Here is a 25,269-nt window from a genome sequence, read left to right on the forward strand (position 1 = left end):
TGAATGAATTCACTTTCTGTGTGGAAGCCAAGAAAGCTATGGGCGAGGCTGGCTGTAAGGTGATAAAGTTGAGGGGTGTAGAAAGCAGAATCTTCAATACCAGAAGTTACTTCCTAGCCTCCTTTAGAATGTACATGGACATTTTGCTCCTTGTTTCTTGCAGGGTGACTTAGGGGCACCTCTGGTGTGCCATCTACAACAAAAGGACACATGGGTGCAGGTGGGAATTTTGAGTCACTTCGATGAACATTGCACAAAGCCCTACGTCTTTAGCCAAGTGAGCCCATTCCTTTTTTGGCTTCAAGGAGTTACACGACCCAGCCATGCACCATGGTCACAGCAAGAGGCCATGACTACTTCTGCTTCCATCTCCCTTTCAGTCTCTACTTCAATGAATGCCTCAGCTTTTACTGCCACTCCTGCTTCTATTCAGCCTCAGTTCATCTCTCTGCCGCAGCCTCAGAGTAAGGCCCAAGAAAATGGTAGTGAGGGATGCATTAAAAAACATAGAAAGAAAGAAAAGAAAGGGATAATGGAATTAGATAAGGAGTGGGAGAGGTTTTTTCCCAGAGAAATGCATGAGTTTTTAATACAACCAATTAATAGGAATCATTAACCTCATGAATTTCAAAGGTATTTTATATTTGGTGTATTATTTAAAGTTCATGATATTTCTTTCTTATATAGACGACATGATTTTAGTAATTTTCTTACTGTGATACTCATGACATTATCAGAATAGAAAGAGTAAACAAGGTGAGTATAGACCCTCAAAATTTTATTCTTCTAGCATAAACTTCTTTACTATTTTAGAGTCTTATAAATGTAACATCAGAATTTCAAGTTAATATATACTTTCTTGGTAGTAATATATAATAATTTCTCTACTATAATATACTGAAATCTCTTACATTGTTACCATCTTTCTTTTCCTGGCTATTATGAAATCTGTCATACTATCATCAATGACAACCTCACTTTACTTTTCTTTCCTTACAAATTTATTTCTAACATGGTCACATTTCTTCATATTATATTTTCACCTAATTAAACTTATTTTTCATTTTCTTACTGTCATATCCATTGTAAAGGATGCTTTAAAACATAAGTGAGATTATTCAACTTCTTTGCTCAGATATTTCAAAGTCCTTATCACTTTGATGATTTAAATACTGTAATTCCCTCAATAGTCTTGTTTCTATCTTCACCTATTCTCTTCCCTTATTCCTTTTATTTATATCTCTACCATATTTAAATTTGTCTATGTATGATCTATTTCTTCACTCAAAACTTTTATGACAAACTCTAAACATCACTTTCCTAACTTACAAACCTGAAAATCATACTTTAAAGTAACAACTGCACATCACTCTAAGGTTTTATTTTTTATGATTTTTTATTTAAAATCCAGTTAATATACAGGGTATTAAATTATCTTCAAGTAATTTATGATATAGTGACTCTACACTTCCATACAACACCATGGTGCTCAGTTTGGCAGTACATATACCTTACACCATGGGCTCATCACAACACGTGTACTCTTTCATTCCCATCACTATTTCACCCATCCTCCTCAACTCCCCTCTGGTAATCCTTAGTTTGTTCTCAAGAGTTAACAGTTTCTTTCTTGTTTTGCTTCTTTTGTTCTTTTCCCTTTTGCTCATTTTTCTTTGTTTGTTTCTTAAATGTCAAATGTAAGTGAAATTATATGGTATTTGACTTTCTCTGAATGACTTATTTTGCTTATGATAATATCCTCTAACTCCATCCATGTTGCAAATGGCAACATTTCAGTCCTTTCTGATGTCTGAGTAATATTCCACTGTGTGTGTGTGTGTGTGTGTGTGTGTGTGTGTACACCACATCTTCTTTATCCATTCATCCGTTGATGGAGATCTCGGCTCTTTCCACATCTTGGCTATTATGGACATTGCTATTATGAACATCAGGGTGCAGATATAGTCCTGAATCAGTACTTTTTATTCTTAGGGTAAATACCTGGTAGCACAATCACTCAGTCATAGGGCAGTTTACTTTTAATGTTTGGAGGAGTCTCCGTAACGTTTTCCAAGTTTCCTGTGCCAATTTGCATTCCTGCCAACAGTGCAAGAGAAGAGGGTCCCTCTTTCTCTGCATCCTTGCCAACATTTGTTGTTTCTTGTATTTTTTTATCTTAGCCATTCTATAAGGTGCTATCTCATTGTGGTTTTGATCTGTATTTCTCTGATGATGAATGATATATTGAACCATTGAGACCATTTTCATGTGTCTGGAAGCCATCTGGAAGTCTTCTTTGGAAAAATGTTATTGCCTTCTGGCCATTTCTTTGCTGTGTTATTTGATTTTTAGCTGTTGACTTTAACAATTTATATTTGTATTTTATATATTAACCCTTTATCAGATATATTGTTTCCAAATATCTTCTCCTGTTCTGTAGGCTGCCTTTTATTTTTATTGATTGTTTCCTTTGCTGTACAATTTTTTTTTACCTAGATCAAGTCCCAGTAGTTCAATTTTTCTTTTGATTCCTTTGCCTCAGAAGATGTGTCTAATAAGAAATTTCTGAAGCTGATGTCAAGACAAGTTACCGTCTATGTTCTTTTCTAGAATTTTAATAGTTCCAGTTCTCATATTTAATCCACTTTGAGTTTCTTTGTGTGTGGTGTAAGAAAGTGGTCCAGTTTCATTCTTCTGGATGTGCCAGTCCAGTTTACCCAGCACCATTTGCTGACAAGACTTTCTTTCCCATTGGATAGTCTTTCCTGCTTTGTCAAAGATTAATTAAGAACAAAATTGTGGGTTTATTTCTGGGTTTTCTATTCTGTTTCATTGATCTATTCTTGTGTATTATGTATCTGTATATATTGTACCAGTACAATACTATTTTGATCATTAGAGCTTTGTAATATAACTAGAAGGCTAGAATTGTGCTGCTTCCAGTTTAGTTTTTCTTTTTCAACATCACTTTGACAATTAAAATTCTTCTGTATACGTAGGCTAACTGAACATAATAATAAAACATATGGGGGTGCCTGGGTGGCTCAGTGGGTTAAAGCCTCTGCCTTTGGCTCATATCATGATCCCAGGGTTCTGGGATTGAGCCCCCCATCAGACTCTCCACTCGGCAGGGAGCCTGATTCTCCCTCTCTCTCTGCCTGCCTCTCTGCCTACTTGTGATCTCTGTCTGTCAAATAAATAAATAAAATCTTTAGAAAACACATATGTATGTAAAATAATTTTAAAAAATAAAACTTTTGGTTCCATACAAATTTTTAGATTGTTCTAGCTCTAAGAAAAGTTTTATAGGATTTTTATAGGACTTTTAGAGGATTGCATTAAATTTATAGATTGCTATGGGTTGCAGACATTTTCACAATAATTTTTCTTCCAGTGAATTACCATGGAATGTTTGTCATTTTTTCCTGTGCTCTACAAATTCTTTCATCCATACTTTGCAATTCAGAGTAAGGTCTTGTACCCCTCTGGTTAGATTTATTCCTAGATAATTATTGTTTTTGGTGAAACTATAAATAGTTAATTTCTCTTTTTTGCTGCTCATTATTACTGCATAGAAATGTAACATATTTCTGTATTTTGATTTGTATCATGTGACTTTATTTTATCAGTTCTACCTGAATTTTTTTGGAGGCTTGTAGGTTTTCTTTACATAGTGTCATGTCTCCTGCAGATAGTGAAAGTTTCTTTTTTTCTGATATGGATGCCTTTTATTTCCCATTTTTGTCTGATTGCTGAGGCTAGAATTTCTAATACTGTGTTTAATAACAGTGGTGAGAGTGGATAACCTTGTTTTTTTTCCTAACCTTAGCGAAAGAGCTCTGTTTTTCACCATTGCAGATGATGTCATCTGTGGGGTTTTCATATACAGCCTTTATTATGTTGAAGTATGTTCCTTCTAAACCTACCTTGTTGAGGACTCTTATCATCAATGAATTTGTACTTTGTCAAATGCTTTTTCTACATATATTGAAATAGTCATATGGTTTTATACTTTTATTGATATAGTGTATTATGTTGATTGATTTGTGATAATTGAACCCCCTGCAACTCAGGAATAAATCTTATTTAACTGCATGAATAATTTATTTAATATATTGTTGGATTTGACTTGCTGGTATTTTATCAGGAATTTTTCCATCCATGTTCATCAAGATGTTGACCTGTTGTGGTCTTTTTTAGTGGAAGGTTTCTCTGGTTTTTGGTTTGAGATAATTCTGTCCTTATAGAATGGATTTGGACATGATCTTTTTCTGTTATGGAATGGCTTGAGAAGAATCAGTAGTAACTCTAAATCTTTGGTAGAATTCATCTGGGGAGCAATCTGATCCTGGACTTTTGTTTGCTGGGAATTTTTTTATCATTATTATTACTGATTCAATTTGTATGATTACATATAATCAGTCTTTTCAAATTTTCAATTTCTTAATGTTTCTATGAATTTACCCATTCTTTCAGGTTGTCCAGTTTGTTGGCATATAGTTTCTCATATTTTCTTATAATTATTTGTATATCTGTTTGTATATTTGTGGTGTTGGTTGCTATTTCTCCTCTTTCATTTGTAATTTTATTTATTTTAGTCTTTCCTCTTTTCTTCTTGATAAATCTGCTTGAAGGCTTATCGATTTTATTGGTGTTTTTCAGAGAACCATCTCCTGGTTTTAGTAATCTGTACTGTTGTTGTTGTTGTTACTGTTGTTTTTGCTGTTTTTAGTTTCTTTATCATTTATTTCTGCTTTCATGTTTATAATTTCCTTCCTTCTCCTGGATTTAGTTTTTGTTTATTATTCTTTCTTTAGCTCCTTTAGGTGTAAGATGAGGTTGTTTATTTCATACTATTTATTTATTTACTTAGCTATGTTAGTCACCATACAGCACCGCATTAGTTTTTGATGCAGTGCTCCATGAGACATTGTTTGCAGATGTAACACCCAGTGTTCCATGCAGTGCATACTCTCTTTAATACGCATCACCAGGATGACCCATTCTCAACCTCCCTCCCCTCTGAAATCCTCAGTCTGTTTCCCGGAGTCCATAGTCTGTCATGATTTGTCTCCCCCTCTGACATTCTTGCTTGTTGAGGTAGGCCCATATTATTTCCCTCTTAAGACCACTTTTGATGAATCTCAGACTTTTGGACTATTGTGATTTCATTTTCATTTGTTTCCGTGTACTTTTTGTTTGTTTGTTTATTTACAGCATAACAGTGTTCATTGTTTTGGCATCACACCCAGTGCTCCATGCAGTACGTGCCCTCCCTATTACCCACCACCTGGTTCCTCAACCACCCACCCCCCCCGCCCCTTCAAAACCCTCTGGTTGTTTTTCAGAGTCCACAGTCTCTCATGGTTCATCTCCCCGTGTACTTTTTTTATTCCTTCTCTGATATCCTGGTTGACCCTAAGTTCCACATATGTATGGTCTTTCCAGGTTTTTTTTTTTTTTTTTCTTGTGGTTGCCATCTTCTTTTATAGCACTGTGGTCAGAAAAGATGCATAGTATGACTTGAATCTTAAATTTGTTGAGACCTATTTTGTGGTCTTATGGGTGATCTATTCTGGAGAATGACCCACGTGCACTTGGAAAGAATGTGGCCTCTGCTGTTTAGGAAGGAATGTCACACATATATATGTTAAGTCTATCTGGTCCATTATGTCATTTAAAACTCTTGTTTCATTGTTGATTTTCTGTATGGATGGTATGTCCATTGATGTAAGTGTGATGTTAAAGGCCCCTACTATTATTGTTTTATTACCAATGAGTTTCTTAATGTTATCAACTGATTTATGTATTTGGGTGCTCCCATGTTGGATGTAGAAATATTTACAGTTATTATATAATCTTATTGGATTATTCTTTTATGATTGTATAGTGTTTTTCTTTGTCTCTTGTTAATAGTCTTTGTTTTAAAGTCCAGTTTGTCCCATAAAATAATTGCCACTGTAGCTTTCTTTTTATAATCTTTCATAAGAGAAATGTCTCTCCATCCCCTAATTTTAATCCACAAGTGTCTTTATGTCTAAAACAACTCTGTTGTAGACAGCATACAGATGGGTCTTATTTTTTCATCCTTTATGTCACTCTTTGTCTTCTGATTGGAATATCCAGTCCATTTACATTCAACATAATTATTTTAAAATACATATCAATGTACTTTGTAGTTGCTTATGAAGATTTTCTTTAATCATTCTGGTATTTCCCTCTTTAGTGGTTTGCTGATTTTCTTTAGTAATATACTTGGATTATTTTTTCTTTATTCTTTGCATATTTATTAGTGTTTTTGATTTGTGGTTACCATTAGTTTTATATATAATAACATCTACCTATAGATGTCTATATTAAGTTGATAGTCATTTACATTTGAACCCATTTGTTATTCTCCTCCTCTCATTTTAATACATGCTGATATTTATTTATTTATTTATTTATTTATGAGAGAGGATGCATAACAGGGGAGGGGCACAGAGAAAGGAAGAGAATTTTAAACAGGCTCTCTGCCCAACATGGAGGTGGACTTGGGGCTTACAACCATGAGATCATGAACAGAGCCAAAATCAAGGGGCTCAACCAAATGAGCCACCCAGGCCCTCTATGCTTTTAAATTTTATTTTATTTTTTAAGGTTTTATTATTTGACAGAGAATGAAAGCAAGCACATCCAGGGGGAGCAGCAGGCAGAGGGAAGGGGAGAAGCAGACTCCCCGCTGAGCAGGGACCCCTGTGGGGCTCGATCTCAGGACCCTGAGATCATGACCTGAGCCAAAGGCAGCCGCTTAACCAGCTGAACCACTGAGGTACCACATATGCTTTTATATTTTAAATTCTTTTATTTTCTGAGTTCCTTATTCAACATTTTGTAAAAATATTCATTTTTACTGCCTTTATGTTTCCTACCTTCGTGCAATAACTTTTGGTCTCCTGTTTCCCCTCAGAGTGTCCCCTTTTAATATTTCTTGCAGAACTGGTTTACTGGTTACTATCTCCTTTAGCTGTCCCTTGTCTGGGAAACTTTGTTTCCTTCTGTTCTGAATTATAGCCTTACTATATAGAATATTCTGGCTACATATTTTTCCCATTTAGCACTTTGCTTTGAATATATCATGCCACTGCTTTCTGCTGAAAATCCATTCTTATCCTTATGGACTTTCCCTAATATGTAACTGTCTTCTTTTATATTGCTGCTTTCAGAATTTTGGTTTGTCACTATATTTGCTAGTTTAACTGCAATATATTGTCGTGGACCTGTTTTTTGTTGAGGGGTTTCTGTGTTTCTTGGATCTGGATTTATTTTCTTCTCCTGATTAAGGAATATTCAACTACTATCTCTTTAAATAAATACTCTGATCATTTTTTCTCTTCTTCTTGACTCCTATAAAATGAATGTTACTACATTTGATGGAGTCACTAGTTTTTTTCTCATTTTGTGTATTGCTCTCTTCTCTCTTCTTCTCAGCTTCATAGTTCTGCCATTATTATTCTCTGTCTTCATTATTCTGTCCTCTATATCATTAATTTGTTGCTTTGTTTCTTCTATCCTAATCTTCGTTCCATCAAGAATATTTCTCATTCATTATTGAGCTCTTTTTCTCCGGTTATTTGTGTGTGTGTGTGTGTGTGTGTGTGTGTGTGTGTGTGTTAGTCATTTCACTGATGTCTTCTGATCTTTTCTCAATTCAGTGAGTATCATTATGACCATTATTTTGAATCCTGTACCAGTCATGTTACCTAGTTCTGTTTTGCTTAGACATCTGGCCCTAGCCTTATCTTGTTTTTTCATTTAAGATAAATTTCTCCATCTTTTGATTTTGTCTAAGTCTCTGTGCTTGTTTCTTTTGTTGGGGAAGTTAGCTACATTTCCTTTTCTGGATGGTAGTGGCCTTAGGAAGAAAAGGTTATATAATTTCCTGCTGTATGGTGTCCCTGTTCTCCACAGGCTTCCACTTCCAGGCATGCTGCCAGTGTGCACTGCACTTGTTCTGTTTCATTTTGGCCACTTTATCATGCCAGCCAGTCTTCTACATCTTTGCCTGCTCTGGGCAGTGTTTGGTCTCTGGCCTAATGTGATAGGATTTTACTAGATGTGCTCTGGACTTCTTATGAAATGAGAAGTATTTGCACTGCCTCTGGAACCAAGGCTTCACAAAAATCTCAGGTTGGAGATATGGGTAGGCAGGAGTTTGTGCTGGGCTTATGGGGAAGCCCACCATGGTGAAAAATCCACCAGACTGAGACTGAGACAAATTTGACTGAGAGGGGCAGTCCTGCCAGAGCACAAGGGTGTGGAGCTTGATGTAAACAAGTTGTGTAGCAAGTGATCATATTGCACTGGTTACCACAGGTGGCCCTGTGTTTATTCCAAAGGGAAAAGGAAGTAAATGGTGCCTGTTAGATCCTTTATTCCTGGAGATGGTCTTTTTGTGAACACTACCTCTTTGGGACATCCTCTGAAATGAAGCCTCTCAGCTGTGTGCCCCAGGTGCTCTTCAGATTTCTGTTTCCACACTCTATGTTCCAGTCTATTTACCTGCCTTTTCTCTAGGAGAAGCGTCAATGCCTCTGAACTTTCCCAGAGCCACGCCTACTGGTCTTTACAGTCTTCAGCCCTGCTGGTTGCAAGAAATTACAACATTCAGCCCCCTTTGCTTTCCAAGCTAATTCCTAAGGGGTTTGTTTTCCTTGTGTATGTGTGTGCTAGTGTGTCACCCTTCTTCTCCATAATTCCTCCCTATTCAGTGCAGTGGCCATGATCCTTAAATTACATCTTCATACCTTCTGCCTTCTTTGATATGGCTAATTCTGTCTCTTTAGTTGTGTAATTTGTTCTCTCAGTCTTCAGATCAATTTCTGTTGCATTTCAGATAATTTGATAGTTATGTAGTTTTGTTCACTGTGACATGACTGTAGAGTCTTCCTGCTGTGACACCATCATCCCCTCCTAAGTGTCAGTAAAATGTTAAAAGTATTTTAAAATTAATTAAAAGTAGTTTAAAAGCTCAGTTCTTCCAGTATCACTTAAGTTAAACTTTTAAATTTATTTCTCATAAATAGTCAAATAAAATTTTGCTTCTTTTTTATTGTTTACTATGTTAGTGACACCTAACTAAGAAAGCTAACAGTTGAAAAAGAATTCCACTTGGGAAGAGATCTATAGTAGTTCCTAATATTTTGACAAATGAAATGTAATTAAAATGGGCCATAATGAAATGATAGATTTGGAAACATAACAATAAGGCAATTGTTCTTTTTAGGGAAGTAGCATATATGTAACTATACATATATGTCTTTGCAAGTCAATTTTGATAATGATGAGCTTAGCAGGGCTAGGAAGGATGAAAACTTTTAAAGATGGCTACTGAATTTACTTTCATTCTCAGCTTTAGCAGATCGAATTTCTCTACGATATACCATGCCTTGGCAAGCCATGATCATCAGTTGTGGCAGTCAAATTTGCAGTGGTTCCATTGTTAGCAGCTCTTGGGTTCTCACTGCTGCCCATTGTGTCAGGAACATGTAAGTTTGCATCTGTAGTAAAAACATGTAAGTTTACACTGTACTACAGTATTTTCAAATTAGTTAATTAAAATCTTCTTTGGTTTAATTTACTTCATATTATGTCTGAACAGTATCTCTTATCGCTATAACATCTTTTTATCAGGCCAAGCAAGAAATTTGCCTCAGTGTGCTTGATTGATATCTCTCTTAATACCTCTCTAATTCCACTGTGTATGAATATTGAGTTTTCATAGAGTTCCGAATTCCCTGCAGATAAAGTAGGAACATTGTACTTCATAACTAGTGGAATACATTAGAAAGCCTAATACAGATGGCTGCTAAGGGCTCATATTTCCCAATGAATACATTCATAATTTTTAAATTATATATTTATTTTCTTTTTTTAATTTATTTTTTCAAGCCAATAATTAGAATATATTCTAACTAGTCTTGAACTACATACTTAGGAATCCTGAAGATACTGCTGTAATATTGGGCCTGAAGCACCCTGAAGCATCTCTGAGAGTTGTTAAGGTGTCTAATATTCTACTGCATGAGAGATTTCGGTTGGTGAGTGGGGCAGCAAGAAATGATCTAGCACTGCTGCTCCTTCAAGAGGTCCAGACTCCCATTCAGCTCTTAGCACCACTGGGACATCTAAAGAACTTCAATAGCTCAGAATGCTGGCTTTCTGGGCCAAGAGTTCTCAAACCAGGTCAGTAGTTAGTTTGCTTATTAGGACAGTGGTTCTAAGACATGTGAGATGGAGGGTCCATTTTTTTGATGTTAAAAATCAGGTAAGAATTCTAACCAGTAGTGTCTCCATTATTAATTTTAATTTTTAATCAAAATCAGATATACCCTGGGATTGGTTTTACTTATAAAATGATAAATTTGATAATAATTCCATAAGTTTTCAAATGTGCAAAACAATGCAAGGAAAATGTTTCTGTGCACAGTCAAGCTCCATAAATAAAACAAACATGAACTGCTTCCTAAGTTTCTTAACTTTATAATAATGAAAAACGTAGGTCTTTGTTTTTATTTATATTTAAGAAAATGAAGCTAGATTTGTCTGAAATTTATTTTACAAATGAAAATCAAGTTGTTAATTATTTGAAATGGCATTTAGAAAATGAGGGAAATTATTATAATGGATAAATTTGTGCAGTAAGATGGTGATAACAAAGAAATGAAATTTCTTAGAATTAAGACTTAGAGATAATTTCAACTGATCATGATATCATCTTATTAATATCATGATATCATCATGTTACAATGCAGTCTATGTCCCTTGGACTTCTTACTTTTTCCTTCTTTTTTTCTAGGAGAGACTGATGAGGATCCAGAAATGTTACAGATGCAGGTGATGGGAGCTTCACATTGTGCCCACCTCTATCCTGACATTGGCAGTTCTATTATCTGCTTCATTACTCAGGCGAAAGGCTCAGATACAAATGTGGTAAACAGCTCCTTTTCCTATTTTTAAAATTCTAATTTATAGAAACTATAACTTTTTCTATTTATAAAAAAATGTAAACCATGTAATCAATAAGTTAGAAATATAAGAAACTGAATTTTTATCAAATGGGAAAAAACAAAATTACAGAACTTCCACAAAAAATATATTAATCTCCAGTTTATCTGACACTTGTTATTCTTTTTTAAAATTTATTTATTTGACACAGAGAGAGAGATCACAAGTAGGCAGAGAGGCAGGCGGGGGGCAGTGGGGGAAGAAGCAGGCTCATTGCTGAGCAGAGAGCCTGATGTGGGACTCGATCCCAGGACCCTGAGATCATGACCTGAGCTGAAGGCAGAGGCTTAACCCACTGACACACCCAGGTGCCCCTGACACTTGCTATTCTTAAATATCAACACTGAAAATTTCTTTTAGTAGTTGCTAAAGAAATTAGGCATTTCATATAATTCTGTGTCTTCTAATATATGCCTCCTAAGTTTCAATATATGTGAAACCTTAATTTGCCTTTATAAACACTATCTTCATGGACTGTCAATAGCTTTATCAGTAGTATATCTATGAGGAATCTATTTGGTAATTATGTCGATTGGATTCTGTAACTATATGAGACCTCTTTATTTTTTTCAATAGCTTTCCTTTTTTCCAACTAACAAAGTCTAATATTAGTGATTTAGGGGTGCCTGGGTGGCTCCACTAGTGAAGCATCTGTCTTCAGCTCAGGTCATGATCCCAGAGTCCTGGAATCAAGTGCCACATCAGACTTCTTGCTCAACAGAGTCTCTTTCTCCCTCTGCCTACCACTCTCCCTGCTTGTGTGTGCCCTCTCTCTCTCTCTCTCTTCTTTCTGAGAAACAAAATCTTTAAAAAACAGAGTGATTTAACTGAAATTCTACTATTGCCTTCATAGGAACCTGTGACTCCTGGAAGTGCTGTTATGTGCAGACCAGTGTCTGGAAATGGCAGCTGGAGACAGATAGGCCTTACCAGTCTAAAGGCACTTGCTACCATTGTCAGCCCACACTTCTCTTGGATATTATCCACATCAGCAAAAGCAGGTCATCCCCTAAACCAGGCAGTCATCCCTTGGGTGGAAAGGCCAAAGTCATCCAGTCTTCATAAACAGGCAACAACACTACCACTTTCATCATTAATGATTCTTGCAACACAGAGTCTGTTGTAAACCAGTGGTTGTCCTGAACACTACTACTCCGGTCACTTTGTGATTAAAAAAAGATATCAGAACATAAATTAAAACAAACCAGTTGAATTAAGACCCTAGGTTCTCTCCAGTTATTCTTTATAAAAGCATCTATTCTATTAAAATGAGAGTCTACTGAGTTTAACAATTTGAAATTTCAAAAATTTAGAACCATCCAAAATGACATTTGCATAATAGTGAATAAGTAATATAAAAAATAAATTTCATCAACAAACACACACATATTATATTCTCACTATGTACAACTTTAGAGGGCCCATGTACTCCAAAACATATACAAATACACCTATTTCATTTGTTAAGAAGAAAGAGTATTATATAGTTTCAAGTAGTAAAAACATAAAGAGATTATTGAACAATGCACACAAAACCTTAAATTATTACGTAAAAATAAAACTAAAAAGAATTGAGTAGTTTTGTTTGGAATTCCCTGATGTAATAAAACAATTTAACAGAGGGCAAAAAAAAAAAAAAGAAAACAAGAAGCAGAACCTGAATTATTAAAATCATCTAGGTAAGAAGACGAGAGAGTGGCTTAGATTATAAAGATTATAAATATTAACCACAGAACGTGTATATAAAGGCAAGGTAGTTGTATGAAACTGAAGAATCAATAAAAACACATGCAAGTAATATATCATGATATAATAAATTAACTGCAATTGAAATTAAAAATTAAGAAAAAAGAAAGTCTAGGAAAAATGAAAAGATATCATGAATACAATTGTCTGTAAAGGTATGACTATCAGAGACAATTTTATTTTTGTATAAAGAAATTCCATTGACCCACACTGGAATACAGACAGCATGAGCATTTCATGGAGCCACAATCATACAGCAAAGCAGACCCAGATGTCCATCCCGTGAGACAATGTCGGGGTGAATCCTGTGGAGAAGGTGGTGGAGATGCTGTCTGTCGGCCAGGTGACTACAGTGTACACTATTTGGAAGGCCGGACAGCAAGAATCTGAGGCTGGCACTCAGGTGACATGAAGCATGGCACTTTCACCACTAGAGAAAGAGCACCTTGCATTCCATTCTTCCAACACTACAAATGCCATGGGAAGAGGTTCCCAGTTTGCCTGGCCTGCAGAGGAGAACACATCATGCCTAGCATTCCCCTGCAGGCCAGCTAGGTCAGACCATCAGTGGAACAGCAGGTTGGGCCATCACGTCCACAGTACTGGGCTCTACAGGTGGGAGAGAGAATACCCAAAGTGTGGCTTTGAACCAACAAATTAGGCTTGGGACATTTGATTTGGAGCCAATGCAAGCCAATCACTCCCAGCATTACAGAAATGGACGGGTTTTTTACAACACGTCTCAGTCGACTCAGTTGTCAAAGTGCCACACCTACAGGGGCCTGCACACGGAGGTACCTGTTGTGGTTGCTCTGGGGGTTCTTCATCCTTTACGTATTCCCAGCAGTTCCATACTGATTCTTCAGGCCACAGCATCTCCTGTGCCTTTGCACAGATCTTTAGCTCTGTCTCCTGTATCAGCCGTGGATGCATGCCTCTGTGCCACGGCTCCACTCCTAGGACGGCCAGATCAGTGTTATTGCGGGGGTTTGAGCTGTACAGAGTTCATGCCGGCAGCATTGTGAGGTGCTAGCGGTGTTCAATACAACAGTGTGCTTACACACCCATGTGTCAGACCACGGTTTCAGGGTGTTCCACAGGTACACATATATTCAGGTAGATATATCACTACCAGAAGGGGTACACAAGTATGGCCTTCCACGAACACATAACTGCATACACAAGCGTGCACACAAACAGGTGTTAATCACCAAATCCATGGGGTACATTGGCTGACATCGGGACATTCGCTCACTCAACCTGGGAAAGGGACCATGTTTAATGGTGAGTTGCTTTGATTCAACTTCTGAGGCAAAGGTCACCTCTGCAGAGGCTGCGAGATAGGCTATGCCCAGGTTCCTGTCTAGGTGGTAAAATGGGAGGCTAGGGCGGTTTTGTCCTTAGCCGTCCTGGCTCTCTGTGTTAGGGGTGGGGACCCTGGCCCTGACTCCCTCACGCTGCATGCACTGCTAACGTGTGGGGCTCCCTGACGTCGGGCAGGATCCGCCCTCCACGGCCTCACCCTTCTCTCCCGGCGCGGCCAGGCCGGGAGAGGGGCCAGGCCAGGCTTCCACGTCAGCCCAGTGCCCAGAGCCCAGGTGGCAGATGCTTGGCAGTGGGCGACCCTGTGCCCTCCTCTCGCCTAGGCCTCACCTCCTTGGCAACAGCCTACCCAGCGCCGCAGGCGTAGAGGAATACGCTGCGGTCCCTGAAATGGCCCAGCCTGAGGACCCCTTAAGACCATGCTCTCCACGGGAGCTGTCCCGCTCCCGCGGCTCAGTGAAGTACCAGCACGTATGGCACCTGCAGCTGCCGAGCACAAGCAGGGCCTGGTGGCAGCAATGCGGGAGCGAGCCAAGGATACTCGGGCATTTCCAGACCAAGATGCCCAGAAGATCGGCCTCCCCAACGCCGCTAGAGCGGCGAGCCTGCCCTGCTGGAGTCTCGGGCACCTCCACCCGCCCCGCAAGGGGCAGGGCTGGGCCATACAGATCATCCACTCCACAGCCGGACACGGAACAGGCGTTTCACACTGCACGGTGCAAGCAAGGGACAGGAAGCATCCGTGAAGTTTGGCCGCCAATCCCGCCTTTTGGAAGGAGCCGCTGCCGCAGGAAAGGTTCTCCTACCAAATGTTGGGAGGAGGGGTGGGCCTGCTGAAGGGCAGAAAGGATCCTCTGGAACCTCACCCTCGCGGCTGCTGCCCTTGGAGCCACTCTAGCTGGGGAAACGGAGCGCCTGCCTGCTGCGCAGACGCTCACCTCTCCCCCACTGTCCTGGCCGCAGACTGGAACCTCTGCGGGCGTCCCTAGGCAGAGGCGTCTCAGCCGAGTAGACACCCGCTCGGGGGCGGAGTGACCCAGGGCCTCACGTCACCACCTCCCAGCTGAGGCTCGTAGCAGGTACTCTGCACGCCGTAGGTCTATCCACGGGCCTACGCACAAAAGGCTGAAGCTCCGAAGAGGCACGGCGCCCAACACGGTCAAAGCAGCCTGCGCGCGCTCAGCCCTTCGGCAGGGGTTCATGCTCCCTGGGGTGTTGGTGAGGACGAGGTGTGCCTTTGAGGGCATTTCCCTTTGGGGGGCATAGAGGGCAGAGGGTAGAGCGTCAGCGGGTAGGGGGCCTTGGGCGCTTGCCTGCAGACCGTGGAGAAGGGGGCATGTGAGCCTCAGGGTCCGCGTGGGACGGACCGCACACGGGTGGGTGTCCTGGGTCTGGCTTCAGCAATACCCCGCCCTCTCCTCTGTTGCCCATCTGGGGGATCCCAAGCCAAGGACCTAGGGAAGCAGGGAACTGGGGATCATGGGGCAGCGTGGGTTGCTCCGTATGAGGGTGCCTCTGGACACGTGAGTGTGTGGCGGGTGTGTGCCTGGCAGGGGGAGTGTGTGCCTGTCAGGACGTGAGAGTGACCGAATCACTGTGTGTGTGTGTGTGTGTGTGTGTGTGTGTTTGGGCGTGGGGGGGTCGCCTGGTTTTGCGGCCGAGTGTATGTGTCAGTGCATGTGAGTGGCTACAGAGTCCGTGGCAGGGGGTGGGGTGCTTCACCCGATGGTGTGCCTCTGTGTGCGTGTGTATGCGCGCGCTTGTGCTGCGAGCGCACCTTTCCCGGCACTTTATACTCCCTCCAGCCTCCTGGGCCAGAAGGAGAGTGTCGTCGTTCCTACGTTCGCCCCTCCGCCGTCCCCACTCCAACAGTCCCCCCTCGGGGCCCGGTCCCCACTCCGTCACATTGGTTCGGAGGTGCAGAGGGTGACTGTGTCAGCAAGAGCCCGGCCCCTTGCTAGACCAGTAGCGAGCACGGGCTCTGGGGTTCGACGGACTAATGAATCTGCAGTCCCACCGTGCTGTGTGCAGTGGATGTGTCTGAGGACATCCACGGGGAGCACTCCGCAGAACTGTCCCCGCCATCCACCGAACCTGGACACGGGGCGTCTTTGGCCCTGGCTCGTCCTTCCCCCCTCTCCTTGACCTCTGTCATTACCGCAGGGAAGACAGGAGCCCCGTTAGCCGGCCTTTCGCTCATCTCCTCTCCCTGCCCAGCACCACCATCCCCAGGGGAAGGACCTCCGCCCGCTGGGATGCCGTCCCAGAGCTTGTGTGACTCGGCCCTCTGGGCCAGCATACGGGCCCATCCCCTCCTCGGCATGGGGATTCCCAGGCAGAATCGTAAGCACCGACCTCATGAGCCCATGAGCTCAGGCACCCCACCTGCCCCTTGCCGCGAAGAAGAGCACGCACGCACGTACCCACGGTAACGCTCAGGACCACGGGTGACATCGGCCTTCGACATTTCAGTGTTTTTCCCTGGGGGCCTCCATCGGACCCGTGTTTCGCCCCGGCACCAGACTTCAGGTTTTCCCTGCGACGAGGACCCAGGCTGATCACGTCGCTGCCCGTGAAGCTTCTCCTGCCTCTGCTCAACGGCGATGCTCCCGCATATGCATCTCAGCAGCCTGAACCTCCGTGGGTGGGACAGATACGCAGACACAGACACACGGTCACTGGGCACACATCAGGTGGCTACGCATTCCCACACACGCTCTCCGAAACAAAGGCATGGACATGGCCCAAGTGTACACTCGTGCACACACACACGCAGCAGAGGCAAACTCCGGGCACCCAGAGGTGCATGAGTCCACACACAATCACACTCACATGCTATTCTAACCACGGACAGACGCGAGACACCGACGTCCTCCTGCAAATCAGGCACATGCTACACCCACCCACACCTGATCTCTGAATCAAAGGCATGGAGATGGCAAATGGGCACACACGCACGCACGCACACAGAGGCTGACACCCTGGCGTGAATGGGGCCACACAGATCCACACACTATTCTTCTAAACACAGAGGAACTGCAACACACACGTGTCCGTGCCAACACATGCACGTGCCACACCCACGCACACGTCACCTCAGTTCCAATGGCATGGAGATCTCACACACACACGGCGCACACGCGTACATGCAAACACACCCCAGCACGCTCCATTCACACACACAGACACACACAGACACTCGTGCTCATGCAAACCCCCCGAATACACTAAAGACACACGTGTCTCTATTGAACTCCGGCCTGTACACCAGCCCCTGAATGGAGACACACTGGTGCTCTTGTCAACACACTCACACGCGCCACAGCACTCCCACAAGATGTCTGGCACAGGCATACACGTGTGGTCCCACGCCAAATAAAGATCCACACGTGTGACCAGGGTGACTCAGGTGACTCATACTCACACACACGACAGACCATATGCACGGCCTCTGGCCGACCGGCAGACACAACTGACCCCAACACACCTGAGCATGCACACTCACACACACACACACGTGCCCCGAAGGAGAGGGAAGAATGTAAGCAAAAGCCTGGTTCTGCATCCTAGGAAAAACACGCGTACACAGACACACACACACACACACACACACACACACACCCTCATGCGAACCCACTGTACACACTACATACACACTCGTGCAGTTGGACCTGGGGTATGCACACCGTTCCTTCCATGCAGCCCCATAAGTGCTCGCAAAAACACGCACGGAACACACCCAATTCACACAGGGTCCGGCACAGGCAAACACAGGTGGCCTCACCATCAACACCGTACACGTGTGTGCCCCCAAACACTAACACACATACCCGACCACATCCACGGCCTCGAGCCCACAGGCATACACAACGGACCGTGACCCATCTGAGCACGCACACACTCACACACACACGCACACAAGCCCTGCACGGGCACCCCTGCACACATCCTAGCTCTGTCACAGAGTCATGCACCCTCAGCCCCGCAACTGGACACGGAAGTGCACATGGAAACATGCACCCACAACACTCACGGCAGCGCTCCAGCACAACGGTGCACAAAGAAGGCCCCGGAGACACACAGACAGACAGACAGACACACACACACGCACGCACACGCACACACACACAGAGTCTCCAACACAGAGGCATGCAGGGGTGGCGACACCTACAGCACAGATACACACAGAACACCACAGTAAGCCCTGGGCCGGCAAGCCCACCACACCCAACAGCAATCTGTGGGCACACAAGGATATGCACACTACACCCTCACATGCAAGGTCTCTGGGCCACAGCCATACAGGTGTAGCCCTGCAGGGTCACACACCCAGCGGTGCCTGAAAATGCGTGCACACAACATACCCACGACTCACCTCACGCTGGCCTGCGGAATTCTGCGTGCACGCGTGCGCACGTGCCTGGCTGCTTCGAAGCACAGGCATACGCAACAAACACACGGTCTCTGCTCCCGGGCATGACAGCCGGCCACACCAAGACACAGTCCTGCTCATGTAAACACACACCCAAGAAACAGACACCTACACACACGGCGTCCAGCACACACACGTGCACGCTCCCCACAAACCCTCACATGCGTGCACTGAAGCCTACACACCCACGAGGCACGCACACGTGGCCACACTCAGAGGCACAAGTGTGCCCATGCCGACATGCACACGCAGCACACGAGAACACAGACGACCCCGATGTGCATGCAGCCACACGAGGCCTTGCCGCACACTCTCCCATGGGTGTGCAAACACACAGACACAAAAGCACACACTGTCTCCGGAATGCAGGCATACACACTTGCCACACACGCGCACACGAAACGCACACACGCAGCACCGAAGCACACATGCTGTCCTGCACACAGGGGAGCCAAAGAGGACGCACAAGTCCACACACGCAAGTGCGGGATCATACACACACACGGCCCGCCGCTCCGAGGAATGCTCAGGCGGCCACACGTGCTTGCACACGCACACACACACACACACACACACACACACGCACGCGGACCCGCCCACCGCTGCTCCCTCACACACAGCACACCCACGATGTCACACAGCCCATGGCATGGAGCGCCCCTGCGTTCCCTCACACATCCGTGGGAAGTCCCCCGCGGTGGGTGGTGGTACCTGCCGGGGTGGGGGGGGGTGAGGTCCCCAGGGATCGCGAGTGACCGCCTCCTGCTTGGTCCTCCCGGGACCCTTGGTTTTGGCGCGGGACGTGACGTGACCAGAAGCATGCATGACGTCGCATCTCAGCAATGCAGGGCACACTTCCAGGAGCAGAGCAACTTGGGAAAGCTCTCCAAGCGATGGGAATAGGATGGCACTTAGAGCGTTGGGGCCACGAGGGCCCCTCTTGGGAGGACCTTGCCCCTCCTGTGTGCCCTGCTCTGAAGAACAAGACTTCACCGAGAGAGCTCTGCCTCTTCCCATCCTCTGCCAGGTCCCGCCTAGGGAGGGGGGGTTTCTCTCCGCACGCCAAGCCCTGCCGGGCCCTGCCCCCATGCTCTACATCACCCCCACCCATGGGATCCAACAGGATCGGGGCTGGAGGATCCCAAGAGGCTGATTTCCTCGTGGCCATCTCCTGTGCCCCCGATACCAACCGACACATGGGCACAAAGTGCTCTGGAACTTGTTTATGGCCCTTCCCCCTGTCCCTGCAGCTATGGGCAGGATGCTCTCTAGAGCTGCCCTGCTGAACCTTTTCCTGGTCTCTATCGCGTGCAGGCAGAGCACCCCGTAGGCGCCATGTCTCTCAACGGGGGAGGCCTCATCAAATACTTCTGGGTGGTCAAACGGGGATGCTCTGTGGTGTCCACGTCCACCCATCTGCCATGCTCCGACACATAGACACACGCATCTCTCTCACACTAACACACACGGAGAAACAGGAGAAACCACACAAAAGTCTTAGCCCTTTGTGAAAATGGATGATGCCACTGATTGCCAAGGTGACGTTGAGAGCAGGCCTTGTCCTTGGGAGACGCCTGTTCCTCCTCCGCGAGGGCGCCACGACCTTCCTGCAGACGGCCTAGGACCTTTTCCGAGGACGTCCATATGGCTGTGGGAGGACAGGCGGTGCTCAGGAACGTGGAGGGCAGTCAGGGAACCGTGGCCCAAGAGTGGGATGGGACAAGGAGCCCGACTCCCAAAAACAGGCAGGCCATCCCCAACGGAATGCGTGGCAGCAGGACCGAGCGAGGGGCCGCCAGCCGTGGGAGACAGTTCAGGAAAGTGGGGTGGAGAAGCCCTGCTTCGCCCGATGGACCAGGGATTTCCCGGCGGACGGCCTAGGGGGCGTGAAGCTGCCGGACTAGACACATCCTCCGCCCCGTGTGGGTGCTCTGAGTTCCCGCGGGCTCACTTCCCACCCTGCCACCTGCTCCGTGGGCCCAGGCTCCTCCGAGCCTCCAGTTTCTCCGCCACTCAACTGACTGTCCCCGGCACCCTCCACACACAGTTCAGGACCCAGCCCTCCGGGCTCCTCACCGACAGGCCCTCCGCTCCGCTCCGCTCATCCCCACAGGCTGCCTTCCTGCCTCGGGTAGTACTGCAAGGGATTGGGCCACAGGTCCTCGACGATGACCTGGTAGGGGACAAAAGGCCAGTTGAGCACGGGGCCCCCGGCCCGTTCCCCAGCAGCCGGGACTCCAGCATCACCGTTGCTGACCCAGGCTGCAGGGGCCTCACCTCGGCGATCCTGTCGGACCCCGGGCAGCGGGGGTCACACAACCAGTTGAAGAAGTTCAGGCTGCTGGTGTCTCGCCTGCGGCTGGCAGCTCCACGTTCATAATCCCAGAACCACTGGACTGGAGTGCACCGAGTGGCCCTATATCCTGCAGGGCGAGGAAACTTAAGGGAGGCTCTCCATGGCCTAGGACCCACGCCCGCTCTCGCCTCTCAACCTACAAGCTCTCCCGCTCCGGTGCCAAACCCCTCGCCCGCCGCGAGTCCCCCGTCCTCCTCCCTTCCCGCTCCCGGGCCCGCGTGCCCGGCGGCCCTCCGCCAGCTCCCCCGAAGCTCAAGCCCACTCCTACCGGCAATGCTAAGGTGATACTCCTTAACGATCACATCGTTCCGGAAGTAGGGGTTGCTCCCAAAGTAAAACATCAACCTGCAGCGGTACTTGGGACGACCCAGTTCCTCCACCTGCCCCGGCAGAGACAGAGGAGGGGGAGGGGGAGGGGGACGTGTCCCCTGGCTGGCCTGAGTGACTGACTGACCGCGGCTCCGAGCAACTCGGCCGCACCCCCTCGGGCTCACACCCCACTCCCAAGGCACGGCCGCCGGCCTCAGTCTCCGGGGCGAACCTCTAAATCGGTCAAGTAGCTGAGCATGTCTGGGTCCTGGTCACCTTTCACGGCTGATATCTGGGGGTGATTCAGGATCTGCCTTGGGTCAAGGAGCCTCCAGGTCCAGTGGTCCGGAAAGAGAAGCAGGGGCGACCCGGCCCTTCCCGACGCAGAGCCAGGGACCCGATGCGGCGTGTGCGGAAACAGCAGGCACTGCCTCCCTCCCAACCTCCTCAGCGCGTGCCCCGTCATCACCCGTGCTCTGCGCTGGGGCGTCGCCGGCCTTCGAGGATCAACAGGGCTGAGGCTGACGGGGCCCCGCAGGGCAAGACCAAGAGCCTGCCTGCTCTCCCTTCCTACGTCCCTCTGGCCCGTGCCCGTGGTCGGCTGTGCCAGGAGGCAGTCAGTCACCTCCTTGGCTGTCTGGATGTGCTCGGTCCCCCTCTCACAGCCCTGTTGGCTTGGCTGCTCACCTGAAGCCCGGGGCCCTTGCGGGACCTCCTGTGCCACAAGGGGGCTCTTCCGCTCACTTGCAGCATGGCTGCACACCCAGGGTCCCAAGCAAGAGCCCGGCAGCGTCAGCGAGAGAGGGTCGGAGGACCCGGCGGGAAGGAGGGGAGAGAGGGACACCCAAGTCCCGACGAAGAGACACAGAGGGTGGGCAGGGAGCAGAGAGACAGAGAGACAGGGTGGGGGACATGGAGAGGCTGAGGCAGGAAGGGAGGAACCGTGTCTGTGAGCAGCTGGGCCGGGGGCCTCGGCCTGCCCAGGAGGGCCTGGGGAGGCCGAGTGCGTAGCACCCGCTGCACCGTGTCCCGGGTCCTGGGGTCCGCTGAAGCCTGGCAGCCTGCTGACTGACTCTCAGTGGGTGCAAGCGCACACAACCCTGGGTCTGCCGTCAACTCGGGAACGGGAACAATACGGGTTTCGAAGGACAGGGAATGAAGTGGGCAGCCTCTCCATCTGCCCCAGGTACCCCCCAAACCCTTTCCTTCCGACATCTGCTCTGAGACAAGTGTGACTGGGCTTCGCTAGGAATCGAGAGAGTTGACACGGGTTCCGGGACCGCAGAGGCGTGTTGGGGTGCTGCGGCCCCAAAGCACTGGCCCGCGGCTTCTGCTCAGGGAGGACAGCACAGGTCTCAGCCCTTGCCTTTCCCCCACAACGCCCACACCCCCCCCCACCCCCGCCCCCACCCACCTGGCCGGGGACCACCCGCTGCTGGACCCTGGCCCGCTATGCTGCGCAGTACAAGGCTGGGGCCACTGCTGGGGGGTGGGCCCACTGCTGGGGGTGTCCCTACGGCTGGACGTGGGTGGGGCCCATGGTTGCCGGAGCCGGGCCCATCCCCGCAGCTCTCCTGCCCCTGGCTGTGGCCCTGCTCCCTGCCGCCCTGCTCCCACTCTCCTCCACAGCTGCCAAAACCCAGCCAGCAGGAGGAAGGATACGGCGTGTGCCCAGAAGCCAGGGATGGCCTGGATGATGGCCCTTCTTCGCGCCAGGTGACAGCTCCGCTTCTGATGCACCCTGCGCTTCAGCCGCATGTAGGCCCTGGTGGCTTGGGCGTCCACGGAGCGGAGCGCTTCCTGAACCACCTCCAGCGCGGCCAGTGGGGCGCCGGCTGTGTCGGCCCGCGGCACCGGCTCTGCCTGCGGCAGCTCCTTGGGCTCCTCGACCGGCGGTGCTGGCGCCACCTCCTCGTCTTCCACCGCCAGCACCTCGTCTTCCACCGCCACCACCTCCACCACCGCCATGACGTCCTCCACCAGCAGCACCAACTCCTCCCCCGCGCCGGCCTCCTCTGTGCCCTGCTGGGCCTCAGCTTCCCGCACAGCCTCTGCCACCACCCCCGCAGCCTCTGGGGCCAGAAGCGCCCCCGCGTGCCCGCAGGAGCCGGTCTCCCTGAGGGCCGCCGCCTCCTCACCGCCCCCTTCTGGGACCAAGGTGCTCCCGGATTCTGGGGCAGCCCCGCCTTCCGCGGACCTCGACTCACTCTCCATGTGGCCGCGGCCCTGAGCCCAGGCAGCTGCGGAGGGAAGGCAATGGAGGCGGGGCCGGCAGGTGCAGCTCCCGCGCCCGGGAAGGGCGGTGGGCAGCAGCCGCCTATCAGAGTGCGCCGGCCTGAAGCCCGCGTGCGCAAAGCGCCCGGCGTGGCGGTGGGGGGCGGGGGCCGCCGGCGCCGGCGCAGGGGCGGGCGTGGGGGGGGCCTGGGCGGCCACGCCTGCGGCCTGGGCTGGATGGAGACTCTGAGCCCCGCGCAGAACGCTGGGAGCTCCGGGTCCAACCAGTGATAGGCCAGGGGGCGTGGCCACCACCAGCCTTTCCCTTGCGCGCGCAAGAGCCAGCCAGGGAGCCCGCCAGTGGCCGTCCTCCACTGTGGCCTGCGCGCCTCGCGACCCCAAACGTTTTCTTCAGAGACACCGCTCAGGCCTTTCCCGCGAGTGCCCTGGCATCACAGACCCACGGTCCCTTTCTCACCCGTCCGCCTGGGACCCCTCGGCTGGCACCAGGAATTGAAACCCAGCGGCTGAATCCAGTGCCTGCGCGCCGCCCGAAAGCCTCCCGCGCACCTCTTAGCGCAAGTGGGGGAAAGCCCTGGGGTCAGCGGCTGGTGCTCCAAGGGCGGCCGCGTCGCTGTCACCTGGATTTCCCCTTGACCTGCCCGGGGGTGGGGGGGGGGTGGGGGGGTGGGGGGGAAGCCGGGGCGCCCCCAAGGGGCTGGGCGCAGGGACCATCGGCCTTCCTATCCCACCACCCTCCGCCCCGGTTTCCTGAAAAGAAGGAAACTACACGCAAAATACTTTCCCTTAAAGTAATTAGCAAAGAGCCAATGTGCCTGTCCACCAGGGTGCCTACAGCGCTGCTAAACCGGCCTCAGTGAGCTCCGGGATTGGCACTCGGTGCATGCTAATAGGCCAGACATTTAGTCCAAAGAGAATCTCTGTGAATTCCTCTGGCCAGCTAGTAGTTAAACTTGCTCCCACTGTGGTTTCTTCTGTCCAAACCCTTTCCCTTTTTTTCTGCGTCTCTTTTCCTCTTTGCTTTCTCCTTCATCACCTGACTTTCATGCAAGAGCTCTTGTGTCTTTCTTCTAGCTCTGCTCCAAGTTCTCCCTTAGTATGTGTGGGTCGCTGAGTGCAGTACCAGTGGGTTGGGGATGCCCAAGTGAGCACTAAGAGCATATGTGCCTTTTCTCTGGTACTCCCCATCTCCTTGGAGTCAAGACCACACGGCATAGAGGTCCGCTCTGGGGTGGGCGGGGGAGGGGGTACTGTGGAGGGACAGGATGCATGCCCCCTGAGGTGTCAGGAAGGCCTCGTGGGTGATGGCAAGGCCCCCAGCGATGCGGTTGCATCATGGGAGGGCCTCATTTAAAAGGAATGGGTCGGTGTGTCCTGGGGGATTTTGACCTGAAAGAAGCAGGGGGAACTCCCTTGGGGTTAAGTGCAGGGTGTTTGGTCTCAACAAGTGTCACTCTTTCAAAATCTGCTTCTCAACGCAAACAAACACCGCTGCAGGGAGAAATATGCATGGCTGTCTACAGGGAGAAGAAAAAATGTCTGAGACAGTCCTTGAGCCAGCTCAGGCTTGGGAATTACTGGTACACTCCAAAGTGACACAGCACTTGCAACCTTGCCCAAGCCACTAGAGGAGGCTCCTCTGGTATTATTGCAGGAAAAGGAGCACAGCCTTGGAGTTGGAGAAGGCCGGGGTGGTGACAGGGAGAGTGGGATGAGAGGGAGACTGGGAAGAGAGGGAGAGAAGCCCAGAAGGAGAAGAAGAGCTGGGAGAGAGAGGGAGAATAGGAGGGAGGGACAGAAGGGAAGAGAGGGATGGGGCAGG

General features: G+C 48.0%; 2 protein-coding genes across 2 annotated transcripts; one reads left to right on the forward strand and one right to left on the reverse strand.

The window, feature by feature from the left end:
• Positions 1-349: 349 nt before the first annotated feature.
• Positions 350-12,172, forward strand: LOC123935947 (serine protease 52-like). Its single transcript, XM_045996797.1, has 5 exons — positions 350-464; positions 9,392-9,527; positions 9,977-10,224; positions 10,838-10,971; positions 11,900-12,172. The coding sequence occupies exons 1-5, from the start codon at positions 350-352 to the stop codon at positions 12,170-12,172; spliced, it is 906 nt and encodes a 301-aa protein (XP_045852753.1).
• Positions 12,173-20,648: 8,476 nt separating this feature from the next.
• On the reverse strand, positions 20,649-24,332 carry LOC123935783 (testis-specific Y-encoded protein 1-like). Its single transcript, XM_045996591.1, has 6 exons — positions 24,283-24,332; positions 22,875-23,835; positions 21,445-21,522; positions 21,172-21,283; positions 20,825-20,970; positions 20,649-20,720 (listed from the first exon to the last, which is right to left on the reverse strand). Exons 1-6 carry the CDS (start codon positions 24,330-24,332, stop codon positions 20,649-20,651), a joined length of 1,419 nt encoding a protein of 472 aa, XP_045852547.1.
• Positions 24,333-25,269: the final 937 nt, after the last annotated feature.

The sequence above is a fragment of the Meles meles genome, chromosome Y (assembly GCF_922984935.1).
Source record: "Meles meles chromosome Y, mMelMel3.1 paternal haplotype, whole genome shotgun sequence".
Lineage (NCBI taxonomy): Eukaryota > Metazoa > Chordata > Mammalia > Carnivora > Mustelidae > Meles > Meles meles.